General features: G+C 40.3%; 1 protein-coding gene and 1 long non-coding RNA gene across 2 annotated transcripts in view; one reads left to right on the top strand and one right to left on the bottom strand.

Annotated features, from left to right (window-relative positions):
* Nucleotides 1-1,004: 1,004 nt before the first annotated feature.
* LIPT2 (lipoyl(octanoyl) transferase 2) lies at nucleotides 1,005-4,093 on the bottom strand. Its single transcript, XM_042905075.1, has 2 exons — nucleotides 3,628-4,093; nucleotides 1,005-3,092 (listed from the first exon to the last, which is right to left on the bottom strand). The coding sequence occupies exons 1-2, from the start codon at nucleotides 4,091-4,093 to the stop codon at nucleotides 2,863-2,865; spliced, it is 696 nt and encodes a 231-aa protein (XP_042761009.1). The 3' UTR covers nucleotides 1,005-2,862.
* Nucleotides 4,094-4,172: 79 nt separating this feature from the next.
* LOC122200792 overlaps nucleotides 4,173-19,979 on the top strand; it is a 34,742-nt gene continuing 18,935 nt past the window's right edge. Inside the window, exons 1-2 of the long non-coding RNA XR_006193935.1 lie at nucleotides 4,173-4,248; nucleotides 5,912-6,057. This is a non-coding gene — a long non-coding RNA (uncharacterized LOC122200792). The remainder of the gene's footprint in view (nucleotides 4,249-5,911; nucleotides 6,058-19,979) is intronic.

The raw sequence follows: 19,979 nt of genomic DNA, 5'->3' as shown, positions 1-19,979 counted from the left end.
AGCAGCAGGGGCCTCTGCTCATTGCAGTCCCTCCGGAATCAGCCGCTATCCTGAATGTTGTTGGTCACCGTTCCAGAGGGAAAGAGAAACCCCAAGGGTCTGACACCAGCAATTCAATGCTCCAGCTCAGAAGTGGCATGTCCTCTCCATTCATAACTCATTGATCAGAACAAGTTACTTGGCCCCACCCAACCACAAGGGAGCCACAAAGTACCATCCTGCCTGAAATGTTTTTTTAAAAAATTTTTTAATGTTTATTTTATTTTTGAGAGAGACAGAGACAGAATGCGAGTGGGTTAGGGGGAGACAGAGAGGGAGACACAGAACCTGAAGCAGGCTCCAGGCTCTGAGCTGTCAGCACAGAGCCCAATGCAGGGCTCGAACTCACAAGCTGTGAGATCATGACCTGAGCTGAAGTCGGACGCTCAACCGACTGAGTCACCCAGGTGCCCCCTGCCTGAAATATTTGGTGAACATTAATAACTACCATACATTTCCCGCTGCCTATTCTGTGTCAAGCCTTGAGCCTAATGAGACAGGCTCAGGAAGGCCAGGTAACTCAGTCACTACACCATGCAGAACGATTCCCAGTGATCCAGTTGCTAAATGAGAGAATGTACTTAAGAGGGCTAACACAGTACCTGGTACCAAAAATAAATGGAGTGAATGTTTCTTTACCAGTCTCTGGAGGTATTCAAGATCAGGCTTTATGGTCAGTTGCTAGGGTTGCTAGAGAGGGGAGTCGAGTACTAGATGGGGAGCAACACTATGCACAGCCTTCCAACCATGAGAACCTAACTCCACTTTTCCCGGGAATAATTGTTTTCCTTCTTGGCAGTAATACTACAAAGTAATTATCAACTACTACTCACCTCCCACATTCCTACAACAGTACTGTTGGCTCCATGGAGGGAAATAAAAGGCCTAGAAAGAATATAGGTTAATGACGGGTGGACAAACTAGCAATCCACGAATACTGACCAAGTGTCCATGATGGAAAGCATATTACCCTGAGCTCTAAGTCAGTATGCAGAGCAGGAAAAGAGCATGAGAAATGGGCTTATATCTGGGACCCAGTCCTAGCTTTGTGATTAACTTACTGTGTGGTCTTGAGCAAGTTTTTTCCAAAGTCTTGGTTTCATCTCTGTACAATGAGGAGACAGGTACATACCTCCAAATTCTCTTCCAGCTTGAATAACTGATATAAACTGTGTGCCCCAGAAGTGGGAGAACTCCTCTTTCTTCTCCAAGGCAGTGGGGCCACAGGATACTGGAAGCTCCAAAAAGGACTTTAGATACCATATTACCTAAAGCTGCACTTTACCGTGTGGTAGCCTCTAGCCACATGTGACTACTGAAGAGCTGAAGTGTGATGACTCCAAAATGAGATGTGCTATAAAGCGGAAAATACACACTGAATATCTGGATATAGTACGGAGAAAAGGAATGTAAAACATTTTTATACTGACAATATCTGGGGTCTATTAGGTTAATTAAAGTATCATTAATGTCACCTGTTTATTTTTCCTTTTTAATGTGGCTACTAGAAAACATAAAATTACAATGTGGCTCACATTGTATTTCTATTGAACAGTGCTTGTGTAGGGCAAACTGAAGTGCAGAGAGGGTAAACGACTTGCTCAAAAAGCTGGGACTGCAACCTGGGTCACCTGTCTTCTCATTCAAGGATCTTTCCACCCTAACTGCCTGTGGTAGCCAGTCTCTAAGGTAGTCCTAAAGATCTTTACTTCCCATCACCCTGTGCAGTCCCTTCCACACTGAGTAGGGTTCCCGTGTTAGGAGACTGTAGAAATGACTCTGTAACTTCCAAGGCTGGGTCATAAGACATTTTGGCTTCCACCTTGTCTCTTTCAGGCATCACTTGCTCTAGGAGAAAAAGCAGCTCTATGGAGCGGCTCACATGGTGAAGAACCCAGGCCCCCTGTCAACAACCAGTACCAACGAATCAGAGTGAACCATCTTTGAAAGTGATCCTCCAATCCCAGTCAAGCCTTCAGATGATGGCTGCCCCAGCTGACATCTTGACTATACCTCATAAGAGATCTCCACCCAGAACCACCCAGCTAAGCTTCTCCCAAATTCCTGACCCACATAATATATATGAGACAATGTTTATTGTTTTAAGCCATTACATTTTGGGGTGATTTGTTGCATAGCAATGAATAATTACACAGCTTTATAAATTGAGGGATCTCACTTAAGGAAAACTTACTTCTACCTTTGACATTTGTATAATGTAAGATATTACTCTGGTCTTTTCCCTGGCTCTGGTCTAGCTCAGGTTACCTAACTAAAAATAGCTATTGGGCTTGGAGAATCCAACCCAGGAAGGCAAAAATCTCATTTTGTTCTTTAAAGATCCCTTCCCTTTTTTCCTTCCATTGCAGAAAGCACCTAGATCTCTTGAGAATGAAAAAGCACCCCACCACATTACCTTCACCTGGGCTATCCAGAGGTATGATTCCTATAAAGTCAAAGGAACTGGATCTCAGAATTGTCCAATTAAATACAGTATTTAGGAAGCAATAAATATTTGAGAACTGATTATGTCTGAGTTTCTCTAAGCTGAGAAAATGATGTCAATAGCAGTGCTAATGTCTTACATTTATATAGCATGTGTTGCTTTTCAGAATGTTTTCAAATCTACTATATCTGAGGTAGATGAGAAGATATAAATAAACCAGTACACATATGGAAACAATGCTAAGGGCTCATAATTTGTTCATAGTCTCATGGTGAGTGAATGACAGGGCCAGGTCTAGAATCTGGGTTTCCGTGACTCCAAGTCAGGCTTGGTGCTTCTCAAGCACAACCTCCCAGCTGTGATAACATGAACATCCTTTAGTTGGGGCTGTCCTCTGAGATAAAAGTGCATTTGTAGGTCTCCCTAAAGGCCTCAAGGAAAGGTGGTATTACTTCATCCACACTGACGTGCCTTTGGAGTTCCTCACTCAGAGAGGTGACGCCTGTCCCAACCAGCCCGCAGGGGACGATGTGCTCAAACCACACGAGGTCTGTAGAACAGTTCAGAGCCAGGCCGTGGGACGTGATGTGCCTTCCACAGCGGACTCCTGCAAGACAAGCCAAAGGGTCTCAGAGTAGATACCTTTCCTCCCTGGGCTTCAAGATCCCCTCGGTACAATGAAGGAACTGGACTGGATCACTGGTTTTCCAGCTTTGTTTTTGAGCATTCAAGGGGTTGTGCACAGATCGGGGGAGGGGGACAAAGCTGGAGAGGAGTGTGTGACTCCACAGCTGCTGCAATTATGGAAATTCCAGAAAATGTCTTTTAACAGATTAAGTTGTTTAAAAAAAAGTTTGAAAACTACTAAGCTTCATTATTGTCCAGACATTGTGATTCATTGGAAGTAACATGGCAATTCACTTCTCAAAAAGATGAATATTGGAAATGACCATTGAAGGCCCTCCTGAGAGCTGCGAAAATGAGATCCGTGAGAAGGCTTAAAAACTCAAACGCAGCGGGGAATTTTGATTTATTAAAGCCCGCGCCAGATCCACTTCCTCCCAGCCCGCGCTTGCCCTCACCTCCATTGGTCCAGTTCTGCCAAGCCCCGCCCCAGCCCCGCCCTAGCCCATAGCACTAACCGATCGCGCAGACTTTGCGCTCCCCCAGCCAGACGCCGGTGTAGGGTGGGGGCCGCGCGCGGGCTCCGTGCAAGCCCTGGAGCTCGCACACGCGCACCGCGCACGACTCCAGCGCAGCCACGTGGGTGCGCAGGCGCAGGCCCAGGCGTCGCAGATCTAGCACCGAGTGGCAGAGCAGCTGGCCCGGCCCATGGAAAGTGGCCAGGCCACCGCGGCCTGTGGCGCGTACCTCGGCGCCCAAGGCCCGCAGCCGCGCCGTTTCCTCCGGCGTCAGGCCGCCGCGCAGCCCAGATGTGTATACGGGCCCCGCGGGCTCGCAGAGCAGGAGCGCGCCCGCCTCAGCCGCCGACAGGGCCTCACTGCCTGGTTCGGCCTGCAGCCGTCGCAACCAGCGCTCCTGCAGGGCCAGCAGCTCCGCGTAGGGCAGCCGATTTAGCCGCACCAGCCGTACCACGGGCTGCAACATCGCGTCAGCAGCTCCTTCTGCGAGGTCCCGCCCCCTGCCTAGGCCGGCGGGCGGGGAAGGGAGGGGCGTGCCAGGAGGGGCGGGGACTTGGGGCCCCTCCCCGGCTGCCGCTCCTCTAGCTCTAGAGAGATTGTGAGCCCAAGACCCAGCATCAGGTGTGTTTCTTCCATTCATTTATTTCAACAACCAGTATTTAGGGTCTGCTTGTGTTCTGTAGGCCCTGCTCTAGGCGCCTGATACAGTGGTGCACAGTGTATGGGGAAAAAAGTCTGTCCTGGGTGGAGTTGCCTGATTTACAGTCTTAAATAAGCAAGTATTAAAGCATCGAATAAACAAGGTTATTTCACACATTGACAAGTGCTAGGAAAAAAATATAAAATAGGCTAGTGTGTGTCCTGGGTGGAGTTGCCCGATGAAGAGACTCTGAAAAGCAGGTGAACGTGCAGAAATTTTATGGCGAGGAGGGGGTGGGGATTACTGTCAAGACCCCGCCTGCGAGAGAGTGATGGAAGCAGGATCGCAGAGGGAGAAAAACTGAAACAATCGCTTTAGAGGCCTCAGCCAACCTCAAAGAATACTCTGAGCCTAGGATGACCTTTAAGAGTTGTTCCAAATTAAAGAACAGGGGCCAGTAGTTTATATCCTATCATTGACCAGTGATAGAGGCTATCTGTAACTTTTGGCAAGTTTCATTCCTTCTGTGGAAGGCAATTCCCAGAGAAGAATTATGAGCCATAAGCAGCCTACTTCCAGAAGCTGGGGAAATGACTGGCTAGATCCTGAGAGTGGGTCTGGACCACAGCATCCATTATGTTGTATTGGATTGTTATTTATTTTATTTATTATTTTTTTTAAATGTTTATTTTTGAGAGAGAGAGCATGAGCGGGTGAGGGGCAGAGACAGAGGGAGACACAGAATCCGAAGCAGGCTCCAGGCTCTGAGCTGTCAGCTCAGAGCCCGACGCGGGACTCGAACTAAAGAACTGTGAGATCATGGAGAGCCTGGTGGCTCAGTCGGTTAAGTGTCCGATTGCAGCTCAGTCCATGATCTTATGGTTCGTGAGTTCAAGCCCCGCGTCAGGCTCTGAGCTCAGAGCCTGGAGCCTGTTTCGGGTTCTGTGTATCTCTCTCTCTCTGCCCCTCCCCTGCTCATACTCTTTCTCTCTCTCTCTCAAAAATAAATAAACATTAAAAAAAAAAAAAAGAACAGTGAGATCATGACCTGAGTGAAGTCGGATGCTGAACCAATTAAGCCACCCAGGTGCCCCTGTATTGGATTGTCATTTAAATAAACTTGGACTCCTTCAATAAACTTTTACTGACTAGCAACTATGTGCTGTTAGGCCCATTGCTAGATAAACAGGATTCATAAGGCTATCCCATCCCTGTATTCCTAATAGCATAAAGAACCCAGTTTTTATGTCCTCAATCTATCATCTGAATCTATCTTACAAGCTGCAGCCAAGGACTGTTCAATAGAAAAGAAAAAAAAAAATAAGAAAGCAGGAAAGTGTAGATAATAATGTAACAAATTATTGTTTACCACCCTCCAGCCTTGTCAAATTTTAATATTTTACTATTTTTTCCCAGGTATCTTTTTAATTTTAGAAACTAATAACATTGCTCCCTTAGGTATCTGAAAGACATTTCCTAATATGGACATTAAAATCCCAAGCAAATATTAGCAAATTGAATCCAGCAATGTATAAAGGGATTATTACATCATGATAAAGTAACGTGTCCCAGGAATGCAAGGTTGGTTTAACGTTATAAAATCAGTATAATTCACCATAAAAGAGAAAAACTATATGTTTTCAGTAGATGCAAAAAAAGCAGTTGGCAAAAATCAACATATACCCTGACTAAAACTCCCAGCAAACTGGAGTGAACTAGGAAGAGAAGAGAAATTCCCCAGTGTGATGAATTGCATCAATTGGGATTCAGACAAGAGAGAAACCACAAAGGTAATATTTTTATATATATTTAATTTTTTATTTTAAGAAAATTGTAGACTCACATGCAGTTGTGAGGAGTAATACAGAGAGATCTTGTGTACCCTTTACCCAATGGTAATGCCTTGCCAATGTCATAATTAGGTTATTGACATTGAACAGTCAGGATATAGAATATTTCCATCACCGCAAGGATCCCTCATGATCTGCTTTTTTATCTGCACTATTTAACTACTGTGAAACGCAAATCTGTGTTATATAAATGGAATGATACAATGTATAAATTTTTGGAATTTCCTCTTTTTTTTCTCAGCATAATTTTCTGATTGTTGTTGCATGTAACAATAGTTCGTTTCTTTTTATTGATGAGTATTATATCATGGTAGGGATGTACCACAATTTGTTTATCCATTCCCCTGTTGAAGAATGGCTAGGTTATTTCCAGTTTTCAGATATTCTGGATAAAACTGCTACAAACATTTGTGTACAGGTGTGTGTGTGTGTGTGTGTGTGTGTGTGTGTATGTATGTACATAAGTTTTCATTTATCTGGAATAAATGGCTAGGAGTAAAATTGCTGGCATATGTACTTGCATGTTTAGTTTTTCAAAAAACTGCCAAACTGCTTTCCAGACTAGTTGTTCCATTTTACATTCCCACCAGCAATATATCTGTGAGTGATCTAATTTCTCTGTATCCTTGCCAGCATTTGACATTGTCACTATTTTTATTTTAGACATTCTGATGGGTGTGTAGTGGTATTTTTTTGTGACTTTAATTTGTATTTCCTTAATGGCTAGTGATGAACATCTTTACATGTGTTTATTTTCAACTTGAATATCCTCTTCAATGAAATGTCTGTTCATGTATTTTGCCTATTTCCTAATTGTGTTTTTTTACTGTTCAGTTTTTAGAATTCTTTATATATTCTAAATACTAGTCCTTTTTGATTTGTAAATGGCTTGTAAATAGCTTCTCCCACTCTATGGCTTATATTTTCATCCTCTTAATAAGGTCTTTTGAAGAGCAAATGGTTGTAATTGTGATGAGGTCCAATTTATCTACTTTTCATTTCATGGATTGTGCTTTTGGTCTAATCTTTGCCTACCTCTAGATCCTGATCACCTTCTCCTGTGTTTTTCCTAAGTTTTGAAACTTTGGTCATTATTTTTAAATTTTGTTTTGCCTATGGATATTCCAGGCTCCAGCACCATTTGTTCAAAGGGCTGTTTCCAACATTTATTGCTCTTACATCTTTGTCAAAAACCAGCATAAATCCCTATCAAATACCAATAACATTTTTCACAGAACTAGAACAAATAATACTAAAATTTGTTTGAAACCACAAAAGCCAAAATAGCCAAAACAATCTTGAAAAAGAAAAACAAAACTGGAGGTACCACAACCCCAGATTTCAAGATATACTACAAAGCTGTAGTAGTCAAAACAGTATGGTAATGGCAAAAAACAAAAAATTAGGCACATGGATCAACAGAACAGAATTGGAAACCCAGAAATAAACCCTTGGTTATATAGTCAATTAATCTATGACAAAGGACGCAAGAATATGCAATGGGAAAAAGATAATCTCTTCAACAGATGGTGTTGGGAAAACCGGACATTTGCATGCAAAAGAATGAAACTGGACCACTTTCTTACACTATACACAAAAATAAAATATATTTAAGACATAAATGTGAGACTTGAAACCATAAAATTCCTAGAAGAAAAAATACACAGTAATCTCTTTGATATCAGCTGTAGAAACATTTTTCTAGACATGTCTCCTTTGGAAAGGGAAACCAAAGTGAAAATAAACTATTGGGACCACACCAAAATAAAAAGCTTCTGCAAAGTGAAGGAAACCACCAACAAAACAAAAGGACAACCCACTGAATGGGAGAATATAATTGCAAATTATATATCTAATAAGGGGTAAATATCCAAAATATATAAAGAACTAATACAACTCAACACCAAAAAAACACAAATAACCCAATTAAATGTGGGCAGAAGACATGAACAGAAGTTTTTCCAAAGGAGACATCCAGATGGCCTTCAGACACATGAAAACATGCTCAATATCACTCATCAGCAGCGAAGTGCAAATCAAAACAACAATGAGGTATCACCTCACACCTGTCAGAATGGCTAAAATCAAAAACAAGAAACAACAAGTGTTGGTGAGGATGTGAAGAAAAAGGAACCCTCATGCACTGTTGGTGGGAATGCAAACAGGTGCAGCCACTGTGGAAAATAGTATGGAGTTTCATCAAAAAATTAAGAATAAAATTGCCATATGGTCCAGTAATTCCACTACTTGGTATTTACCCAAAGAAAATGAAAATACTAATTTGAAAAGATAATATGCTCCCCTACGTTCATCACAGCATAATTTACAATAACCAAGATATGTAAGCAACCCAAATGTCCATTGATTGATGAATGGACAAAGAATATGTGGTCTATATATACAATGGAATATTACTCAGTCATAAAAATAAGAATGAACTCTTGTCATTTGCAACAACATGGATGGATCTAGAGGGTATAATGCTAAGTGAAATAAGTCAGAGAAAGACAGATACCATATGGTTTCACTCATATGTGGAGTGAATGAATGAAGAAATGAATGAGGAAAAAAAGAGACAAACCAAAAAGCAGGCTTGTAACTATAGAGAACAAACTGATAGTTACCAGAAGGGAGGTGGGGCTGGGGGTGGAGGATGTGTGAAATAAGGTCAAGGGGACTAAGAGCACCAAGTATTGCATAGAATTGTTGAATCACTATATTGTACATCTGAAACTACTATAACACTCTATGTTAACTATACTGGAATTTAAAAAATAAATAATTTAAAAATTATTTTAATCATGTTTTGTTTATTTCAGTCATTATACTAAAGACTGTTTTATGTTAAAAAAAAAAAAAAAACCCACAGGGGCACCTGGCTGGCTCAGTTGGAAGAGCATGCAACTCTTGATCTTGGGGTCATGAATTTGAGCCCCACGTTGGGTGTAGAGATTGCAAAAAAACCCAAACCAAAACAAAACAAAACCCACAAAAAAGAGTTGGGCACATTTGTATGGGCTGATTTCAGGATTCTATGATTGATCCCCACACTAATTGAACTATGTGTCTTTCCCCACACCAATACCATATATTATTGATTGCTGTAACTATATAATAAGTTTTAAAATCAAATATTCTCATTCCTCCCACTTTATTCTTCTTTTTTCCAAAATTGTTGTAGTTATTCTAAATTGTTTTAGTTTTTTGCATTTCCATATAAACTTTAGAATAACCTTGTATATATCTAAAAAATCTTGATGGAATTGCATTGAACGTGTGTATCAATTCAGGAAGAATTGCCATATTTGCTATATTGGGTCTTCCAGTCTATGAATGTGGTATGTCTCACCATTAATTAGATCTTCTTTGACTTCTTTCATCAGCATTTTGTACTTTTCAGCATACAAATCTATATATGTTTTGTTAGATTTATACCTAAATATTTCTCTTTTGAGTAATTCTAAATGGTATTGTATTTTTAATTTCTGTGTCCATGTGTTCATTGCAAATATATAGAAATGCAATTGAGTTTTGTATGTTTATTTTGCATCCTGCAAGATACCTTGCTGAACTCACTTATTAACCCTAGGAATTGTAGGTAGATTCTTTAGGATTTTCCATGTAGATAAGTAGATAATTTTGTCATCTGCAAATAGACAGTTCTATTTTCTTCCTTTCTGATGGGTATGCATTTAATTGATTTGTTTTGCCTTTGTTTTGCCTTTGAATAAGAGTAGTAAGAACAGACCTCCTTGCCTTTTTCCAGTCTTTGGGGAAAAGCATTTATCTTTCACTGTTAAATAAATGGTTAGTTGTAGGCTTGTTGTAGATGGTCTTTATTAAGTTGAGGAAGTTTCCCTCTATTCATGTTTTCCTAAGAAGTTTATTTTTTTATTTTTATTTTATTTTTTATCATGAAGGGTGTTGAATCCTGTTAAAAGTTTTTTTTTTTTTGCAATGATACATTATCATGTGGCTTTTTTCTTCTTTAACCTGTTAATGTGGTAGATATCATTGATTAAATTTTAGATGTTGACTAGCTTTGCATAGCTGGAATAAATCCCACTTGGTTATGGTGAATAATTTTTTTTATACATCATTCTATTTGGTTTGCTAATATTTTGCTGAGGATTTTTGCATCTAAGTTTATGACAGATATTGGTTTCAAGTTTTCCCTTTTTGTGCTTCTTTGGTTTTGGTATAGGGTAATGCTAGATTCATAAAATGAATTGTGAAGTATTTTTCCTTTTTTGTTTTCTGGAAGGGATTGTGTAGATTGTCTTCATTCTTTTTTTAAACATTTGGTAGAATCTCTGTGAAACCATCTGGGTCTGGAGATTTGGGAAGTTTTAAAATTACAAATTCAATTTTATTAATAATTATAGGTCTGTTAAAATTATCTATTTCAGGGGCGCCTGGGTGGCTCAGTTGGTTGAGCGTCCGACTTCAGCTCAGGTCATGATCTCACTGTCTGTGAGTCCAAGCCCCACGTCGGGCTCTGTGCTGACAGCTCAGAGCCTGGAGACTGTTTTGGATTCTGTGTCTCCCTCTCTCTGACCCTCCCCCGTTCATGCTCTGTCTCTCTCTGTCTCAAAAAAATAAGTAAAGGTTAAAAAAATTTTTTTTAATTATCTATTTCATATGGGTGAATTATAGTAGTTTGTGTTTTTCAAGGAATTGGTCTATTTCATCTAAGTTTTCAAATTATGTATGTAGAATTGTTTGTGGTACTCACTTATTATCCTATTAATGCTTATGTTGTCTGTAATGATGTCCGTTTTGTCATTCCTGATACTGGTCATTTGTGTTCTCTCTCTCTTCTTTGTTTGTCTTTTTAGAAATTTGTCAATTTTGTTATTTTTCCAAAGAATTGGCTCTTTGTTTCATTGTTTCCATTGTTTTTGTGTTTCTAATTTCATTGATTTCTGCTCTTTATTATTTGCCTCTTTCTGCTTGCTCTGGATTTATTTTGTTCTTCTTTTCCAAATAATTTCTATGTGGGAGCTCAGAGAATTGATATTAGATTTTTCCTCTTTTCCAGTGTATGGATGTAGTGCTGCAAATTTTTCCTTCTCAGTGTGACTTTAGCTATATCCCACAAAATTTGATATATTGTATGATCTTCTTCATTCAGTTTAATGTATCTTTTTTTATTTCCTTTGAGACTTCCTTTGTGACTTATATATTATTTCTAAGTATACTGTATTCCTGTTATGTTTCTGTTACTGATTTCTAGTTTGAGTCCACTGGGACAGAGAACACACTATTTGATTCCAATTCTTAAAAAAAAAAAAAAGTTTCTTTTAAAAAAATTTTTTTAAAAATGTTTTTATTTATTTTTGAAAGAGAGAGAGAGAGACAGAGCACAAGTGGGGGAGGAGCAGAGAGAGAGGGAGACACAGATTCCGAAGCAGGCTCTAGGCTCTGAGTTGTCAGCACAGAGCCTGATGTGGGGCTTGAACCCATGAACTGCGAGATCATGACCTGAGCTGAAGCCAGATGCTCAACCGGCTGAGCCACCCAGGTGCCCCTAAAAAAAAAGTTTCTTAATGGCCTAGCATGCGGTCTATCTTGGTATACATTCTGTGGGCAGCTTAAAAAATGTGTATTCTGTGGGGCACCTGAGTGGCCCAGTTGGTTGAGTGTCTGACTTCAGCTCAGGTCATGATCTCACAGCTCCTGAGTTCAAGCCCCTGCGTCAGGCTCTGTACTGACAGCTCAGAGCCTGGAGCCTGCTTCAGATTCTGTGTCTCCCTCTTTCTGTCCCTCCCCCGCTAACACTCTGTCTCTCTGTCTCTCAAAGATAAATATAAAGATTTAAAAAAATGTATATTCTGCTGTTGTTGGGTGCAATATTCTTTAAATTTTAATTAACATCTTTTGGTAGATGGTGTTGGTGAGTTCTACATCCTTGCTGATTTTCTATCTAGTTATTCTACCAATTGTTCAGAGAAGGGTGTTGAAATTTCCAAATATAATTGTGTTTACCTATTTCTCACTTAAGTTCTATTAGTTTTTGCCTCACATATTTTGTAGCTTTGTTGTTTGGTGTATATCCATTTAATATTGCTATGTCTTCTTGCCAAAGTGATCCTTTTTTCATTTTATAATGTTCTGCTCTGTCTCTGATAATTTTCTTTGCTCTGAAGTTTACTTTGTCCGATATTTTTGTAGTCACTCCTGCTTTCCTTTGATTAATCTTGCATGATATATCTTTTTCCATCCTTTTACTTTCAATCTGCCTTTATCATTATATTTAAAGTGAATTTCTTATCAACAGCATATAGTTGGGTCATGCTTTAACCCCTGTACTGTACCAATCTCTATCTTTTAATTGGTATATTTAACCCATTTAGATTTAATGTAATTATTGATATATTAAAGGTTAAGCCTGACATTTTATCTTTCTGCTTGTTCTCTTTATTATTTCTCTGTTTTGTTTTGTTTTTTTACTGTTTCCTGTGCTTGACATCACTAATCATCAGGAAATGTAAGTTAAAACCACAACAAAATGATATTACACATTCACTAGGATGGATAAAATGAAAACCACTGAAAACATCAAGTGTTGACATAGTTGCAGAGCAACCAGAAATTTCATACAATGTTGTTGGCAGTATAAAATGATATAAACACTTTTAGTAAAAGTCTGGCATTTCTTATGAAACTAAATATACACCTATGCTATGACCCAATTTTTCCCTAGGAATTTACCCATTATAAATGAAAACATTTATACCACAAAAAGATTTGTATAACTATATTCACTGCAACTTTATTCATCATACTCCCAAACTAGAAGTTGTTCATGTGTCTATCAATAAGAGAATGGATATATGGTGGTATTTTTATATAATGGAATGCTGCTCAGCAATTAAAATGGACAAACTATCTTCCATGAGTGGCATAATGTATGGTTCACAAGAGTCTCAAGTACTATGACTATGAAGATGAAGATAAGCCCACATCTACCAAAAGTAGTATCACTTGTACTTACTAGTAAGTACTTACTAGTAGTAAGTATCACTACTTTTGGCACAACCAAAAGTAGTAAGTATCACTTGTACTTACATGTCCAGAACTTACTCACCTGACCACATCTAGCTTTAAGAGGGTTTGGAAATATAGTCTTTTGCTGGGTCACCTTTTGCCTAGCTAAATTTTGGGCAATCTATTAAAGAAAGAATGGGATATGTGGCAGTCACTGTCACAATTAAATTGAAAAGCTAACAAAGATGATATAAATTTATGTTTGTAGACATTTGTTAAATATTTATTGCTTTCCATTTCATAGTTTTTATATTTTGGATTCTGTAAAAAAAAAAAAAAAAAAAAAAAAGGGCGGGGGGAGAAGAATGGTACTAAACATTTTTCTGGACCCTTGAGAAGCTTGTCAGCTTCAAGTGCTGGGCTTGTGGTACCTAATGGATACAAGATATCTGAGAATGATGAGAGAGGGAAGGTGTGATCTGTCTCTGCCCCAGGCCCAGTCCTAGATAAGAAAGTAGCCTTTTAAAGTGTTTGGGGCCAGATTCAGCACGCAAGTTGTGGGACTAAGGAAGTATAGACACTCAGACCAAAAAATCAACGAATCCTTGTGTAGTTGGAGAATAATCCATAGGGGTAGGGGAGGAGGAAGTGGAAGGTAGCCAGAATGAGGCTCAGGCTAATAAATCGGGAAGGGAGACAGTATAACATGGACAGATATATACAATGGTAGGTTTCAGAGCAGATTATAAAAGTCTTTGTGAGTCATCAATGGCTGTTGTTTAAAAATAAATATAGCATTCAGATAGCTCCAGGCTCTGAGGGAAAAATAGAGGCTGGATTTTATAAGCCCAGTCCCAGGGAACCTACAGTCTATAAATAAGTATGTATGGTGTGGGGAAAATAACTCATGAGTTTGTTCTTGGAAAAGATGAACTCAGTGTTCTAGTCTGAGAAAGGTTCTGATGGGAATTGGAAGGAGCCCTGGGCTGGAAGGCTGGGATCTGGATTCGTGTTCTGTGTCTATCACTATTTGAGAATATGAACTCCTTTGGGGTAGGTCATGCATACTTTGATCCCTAGATCCCCACCTACCCTAATGCCTGGCACACAGTTCTTAGTGAATATTTGTAGAATGAATGAGTGATTTATTAATAAATAACTAGCTGTATGTCTTTGAGCTGGGACCTTTTATCAGGGGTCTTGACCATTAAAGGAAACAGTCCAGGTGGCCTTCAGGTCCCTATTGACCCTAAATTTTCAGGACATGAGAATGGATGTTTGACTACTATCTCCCTAAAAAGTGTGCATCTCATAGCATGCTGAATCAAACGTAGACTCAACCCACAAGCCTCAGCTCAAAGACTGCCTGCTCCATAATGCCTCCCCAGCCTCTTCCTCAATAACTGTGCCTGTACCTCTGCTAATACCTAGTCTGCCTAGATTCTTGTGGGTTCAGTTGATCACGCTCCCTCCCCCATTTGACCTATGACCTGAGAATACAAAAGTAAAGCTAAAAACATGTGCAGGGAACTCTAAAAGCTTTAAAATCATCAATGCATTTAATATTTTAACAACCTATAAAGTAGGTACTATCATTTTCCTCATTTTACAGATGAAGAGACTGAGGCACAGGGTGAGTACCTTGCTTACTATTAAGCTGCTAGTAAGTGCTAGTGATAGGATTCAAATCTGGGTAGTCAGGCTATAGAATCCTTGCCCTTACCCAGGATTCATATACCCTATAGCATGCACTCATAGTTTGGCACATAATAGGTGCTCAACAAAAATGTTTGTTGAATGAATAAACAAAAGCAATAAACTGAAAGCTGGGTGTTTCCTGCAGTTCCCTGAGTACCCATCTGCCTACTGAGTCCCAGCCTTTCCTCCACATATGGGGTTAGTGTGTTATTCCATCTGTCCATTCATCCATCCCTCCCTTTATCCATCCATTCAATGAATAATTACTGCCTACCCCACTCCACAGTGAATACCAGTGATACAAAATGGATTGTCACAGAAGTAGAGACAGAAGTGTCCACAGACAATGGCAGTACAACATTTAATGAGCAACACAAAAGAGAGAGCCACACTAACTCTACCTGGGTGGGGTCAGGGAACACTTCTTGGTCTTTGGGAGAAAACTCAATTTGGGGCTTTTAAAATCTGCTCCAGGTCCCTGTTGGACCAGGGTCCTGCCTGATTCCAGTCCATGTAAGTGGAGACAGAAGAGCCGCTTCCTGGCTGCTGGATGCAATCTTTCCCTGAGGATCCATAGCACTGTCTGTGGTCTGAATCCTGATGTTTTGGTTGGCTACTGTGCCCCTAGATTGAGCCATATCCCTTTGGACCCTTATTCTGACTGTTGGGCCCCTTTAGCTCCAGGGTCACAGCCAACCATGCCCCCCTTGCCAGTTCCCATCAGCTCCCTCCCTTTCCTGATTGGCAATGGCCAGGGGCCCAGCATGACCCTAAGCATGCGATGATACAGATCTGGGACCTCTCAGTTTCCTGATCTCTAGTTTGTAGATCCTCTTCTCAGCTTCTAAGGAGTCACAGGTAAAACGAAGCAAGGACTCGAGCCAGAGCAGGCCTATAAGGGCTCTGTCATGCTTGTGTAGACTCTACTTGTTAGTGCTGCACTGACCTCAGAAATCATTCAGATCCTTGCCCTTCATAAGGTTTGGGAAAGGCAAGGGACTTACCAAAGAGCATACGGGGAAGGAAACAGGACTGGAACTCAGGGATCCTGACTACCAGCCTGGTGTGTTCTTTCTGTTATACTATGGGTTCTGAAATCCATTTTTAGTAATGGAGACTTCCTATTAAATTTTTACATAGATCCCCATTGTATAAAGCAGAATGCCTCTGCTTCTTGGCCTCTCCCTCCCTGTCTCAGCCTTTTAAGTCCCTCCTCCTCCTCTTCCTCCTCCTCCTCCAACTTCTTCTTCTTCCTCTTCCTCCTCCTCCTCCTCCCCTTCTTCTTCTTCTTCTTCTTCTTCTTCTTCTTCTTCTTCTTCTTCTTCTTCTTTTCTTCTCCTTCTCCTTCTTCTTGTGTCTCATTGTGGTTTTAATTTTAATTTCTTTAATGCCAAAGGATGTTGAGCATCTTTTCATATGTTTATTTGCCATCCATACATCTTCATCTATGAAAAGACTGATTAGATCTTTGCCCATTTTCTTTCTTTTTGTCTTTTATTTTCAAGTTAGTAACATACAGTGTAGTCTTGGCTTCAGGAGGAGAACCCAGTGATTGAATATCTCTTACATATGACACCCAGTGCTCATCCTGAAAAGTGCCCTCCTTAATGCCCATCACCTATGTAACCCACCTCCATCAACCCTCTGTTTGTTCTCTGTATTTAAGAGTCTCTTATGGTTTGCCTCCCTCTCTGTTTTTATCTTACTTTCCTTTCCTTTTTTTTTTTTTTTTTTTGTCATTAGCTCTTAACAGTGGAAGTTGAAGTTGGTCCAGTGAGATCTTAAGCCCATACACAGATGGCATCTATCACCCTCCAGCCTGTTTCTGTCTATCTAACCTTCCACACTACATTGAGAGACGTTTCAAAAACCCAGACTTGTCTGTGCCACTCCCCAGTTTTAAAAAGTCCATTCATCTATTTGGCCAACAGTATTTGTTAAATGCTTTTGTTGTGCCAAGTAGCAGTGTGATGAACAAAACAGTCCCAGCCTGCTTTGGGTGGGTGGGGGAGACAAAAAAAAAAAAAAAAAATCTGTGGGCAATCCCACAAATCACTAAACAGAGTGCTGATTGAGAATAAATCAGGAGGACGGCTTGAAGCCAGAGTGTTGCATAGGGACCAGTTCTGGAGAGCCTTAAATGTCACTAAAATTACTGGTTTTTATCTTAAGAGCAAAGGGAATGCAGTTGAATGCTTTCAGCAAGATAGCAATTCTGATGCTATTTATGTTTAATATTCTGCTGGTTGCTGGAGCAGATAGAAGGAAGGCAAGAGTGGAAGCAGAGAGGCCTGTTAAGAAGAGATTGTTGTGTGGGGCACCTGGGTGGCTCAGTTGGTTAAGCGTCCAACCCTTGATTTCTGTTCAGGTCATGATCTCACAGTTGGTGATGTTGGACATCACCATGAGTGCTGTGCTGACAGCATGAGTACAGACCCTGCTTAGGATTCTCTCTCTCCCTCTCTCTCTGCCTCTCCCCTGCTCTCTCTCTCTAAGTAAATAAATAAACTTTTTTTCTTAAAAAAGAAAAGATTGTTGTAACCCAAGAGAGAGATGATGGTGGCATGGGCCGGATGGGGGCAGCAGAGATGGGAGAGAGGAGAGATTTAAGATATATTCTGGAGGCAGAATCCACAGGACCAGCTGATGATTGGGTATGTGGGGAGTGAGGAAAAAGGAGGAATCAAGGATTCAATACCTCCCCTGGACCAGTACAAGAGGAGTCTCTTCCTTGAGCCTCATACTTTAGAGGCCTTAAGTACCACCTCCCTCCCTGGCATACGCACAGCCCACCCCCCAGAGTTTAGTAAAGAATGCATGATTGACTTGACACTCAAGAGCTTGTGCTTAGCGCTGGCACTGCATGTCCTGTACACCAAACATTCCTTTTCGTGCTTAACCTCAGTCAGGCCTCGGGAAAACACTTCACATGTCTTGCTTTACATCCTAAATACAAAAAAAATTGCATGTTATACATACAATAAAGTGCACCCATTTAAATGCACAGTTTGGAGAGGTGAATGTACCCATCTGTATAACCACCATCCCACTCAATCATGAATGTAGACCATTCTCATTACACGGCGGAAGTTCTGCAGCTTGTGCTGCTGCCCAGATCCGAGCTGGACACTGCTTTGGAGTATGGGGAGCCTGTGAGTGGCAGAGCTCTTGGGTAGAAGAAGAGATAAACACATGAACAGGTCCTGTGGAATTGTTTCTCTCAAATAGCATGAGTGCATAATGAGACATCATTTCCCAGAGGAACAGAGTTCATTTGCTTGTTTCTCTTTGTGTTCCAATTTGTGGCCCAGGAGGAACCCAAGAATAGCTTGGTATTTGTAACAGTTGCACATGACAGTTAATAAATATTTTGAATATTAAAAAATTCATACAACTTTTACATGTGTTTATATGTAAACATATGGACATAGGATCTGGTTATAACATGTTTGAGCATGATACTGATTCTTTTTTTTTTTTTTTTTTTGAGAAAGAGAGATAAAGAGAGGAGTGGGGAGCAGCAGAGGGAGAGAGAATCTTTTTTTAAAAAATATTTTAATTATTTTTGAGAGAAAGAGAGAGAGTGAGCAGGGGAGGGGCAGAGAGAGAGAGAGAGGGACAGAAACAGGCTCTGTGCTGACAGCAGAGAGCCTGATGTGGGGCTCTAACTCATGAACCTCGAGATCATGACCTGAGCTGAAGTTGGAGGTCCAACCCACTGAGCCACCCAGGCACCCCATGGGAGAGAATCTTAAGCAAGCTCTATACCCAGTGCAGAGCTCCACATGGGACTGAATCTCACGACCCTGAGGTCATGACCAGAACCTAAATCAAGAGTTGGACCCTCAACTGACTGAGCCACCCAGGCACCCCAACATGATACTGATTTTTTTAAATTAGTTAATTAATTAGTTAATTAATTAACTAATTTTTAAAATTTACATCCAAGTTAGTTAGCATATAGTGCAACAACAATTTCAGGAGTAGATTCCTTAATGCCCCTCACCCATTTAGCCCATCCGCCCTCCCACAACACCTCCAGTAACCTTCTGTTTGTTCTCCATATTTAAGAGTCTCTTATGTTTTGTCCCCCTCCCTGTTTTTATATTAGTTTTGCTTCCCTTCCCTTATATTCAACTGTTTTGTATCTTAAAGTCCTCATACAAGTGAAGTCAAATGATATTTGTCTTTCTCTGACTAATTTCACTTAGCATAATACCCTCTAGTTCCATCCATGTAATTGCAAATGGCAAGATTTCATTCTTTTTGATTGCCGAGTAATACTCCATTATTATATATGTACCATATCTTCTTTATCCATTCATCTGTCGATGGACATTTAGGCTCTTTCCATACTTTGGCTATTGTTGATAGTGCTGCTGTAAACATTTGGGTGCATGTGCCTCTTTGAAACAGCACACCTCTATCTCCTGGATAAATACCTAGTAGTACAATTGCTGGGTCATAGGGTAGTTCTATTTTCAATTTTTTGAGGAACCTCCATACTGTTTTCCAGAGTGGCTGCACCAGCTTGCATTCCCACCAACAGTGCAAAAGAGATCCTCTTTCTCCGCATCCTCACCAACATCTGTTGTTGCCTGACTTGTTAATGTTAGCCATTCTGACAGGTATGAGGTGGTATCTCCTTATGGTTTTGATCTGTATTTCCCTGATTATGAGTGATGTTGAGAATTTTCATGTGTCGGTTGGCCATATGGATATCTTCTTTGGAGAAGTGTCTATTTATGTCTTTTGCCCATTTCTTCACTGGATTATTTGTCTGTTTGTTTGTTTGTTTGTTTGGGTGTTGAGTTTGATAAGAGGGATACTAACCCTTTATCTGATAGGTCATTTGCAAATATCTTTTCCCATTCCGTCGGTTTCCTTTAGTTTCGCTGATTGTTTCCTTCGCTGTGCAGAAGATTTTTATTTTGATGAGGTCTCAATAGTTCATTTTTGCTTTTGTTCCCTTGCCTCTGGAGACGTGTTGAGTAAGAAGTTGCCGTGGCCAAGGTCAAAGAGGTTTTTGCCTGATTTCTCCTCGAGGATTTTGATGGCTTCCTGTCTTACATTTATGTCTTTCATCCACGTTGAATTTATTTTTGTGTATGGTGTAAGAAAGTGGTCCAGGTTAATTTTTCTGCATGTTGCTGTCCAGTTTTCCCAGCACGATT

The sequence above is a fragment of the Panthera leo genome, chromosome D1 (genome assembly GCF_018350215.1).
Source record: "Panthera leo isolate Ple1 chromosome D1, P.leo_Ple1_pat1.1, whole genome shotgun sequence".
NCBI classification, from domain to species: Eukaryota; Metazoa; Chordata; class Mammalia; order Carnivora; family Felidae; genus Panthera; species Panthera leo.
Note: the sequence above shows the minus strand (reverse complement) of the source record. Positions and strands in the feature narration are given on the sequence as shown.

Excerpts from the sequence above, each read along its gene's own strand:
- LIPT2 (XM_042905075.1), bottom strand. The coding sequence starts at position 4,093 with ATGTTGCAGCCCGTGGTACGGCTGGTGCGGCTAAATCGGCTGCCCTAC. Across the intron at positions 3,093-3,627 it reads GCGCAAAGTCTGCGCGATCG|GAGTCCGCTGTGGAAGGCAC; the intron begins GTTAGTGCTATG and ends CTTGTCTTGCAG.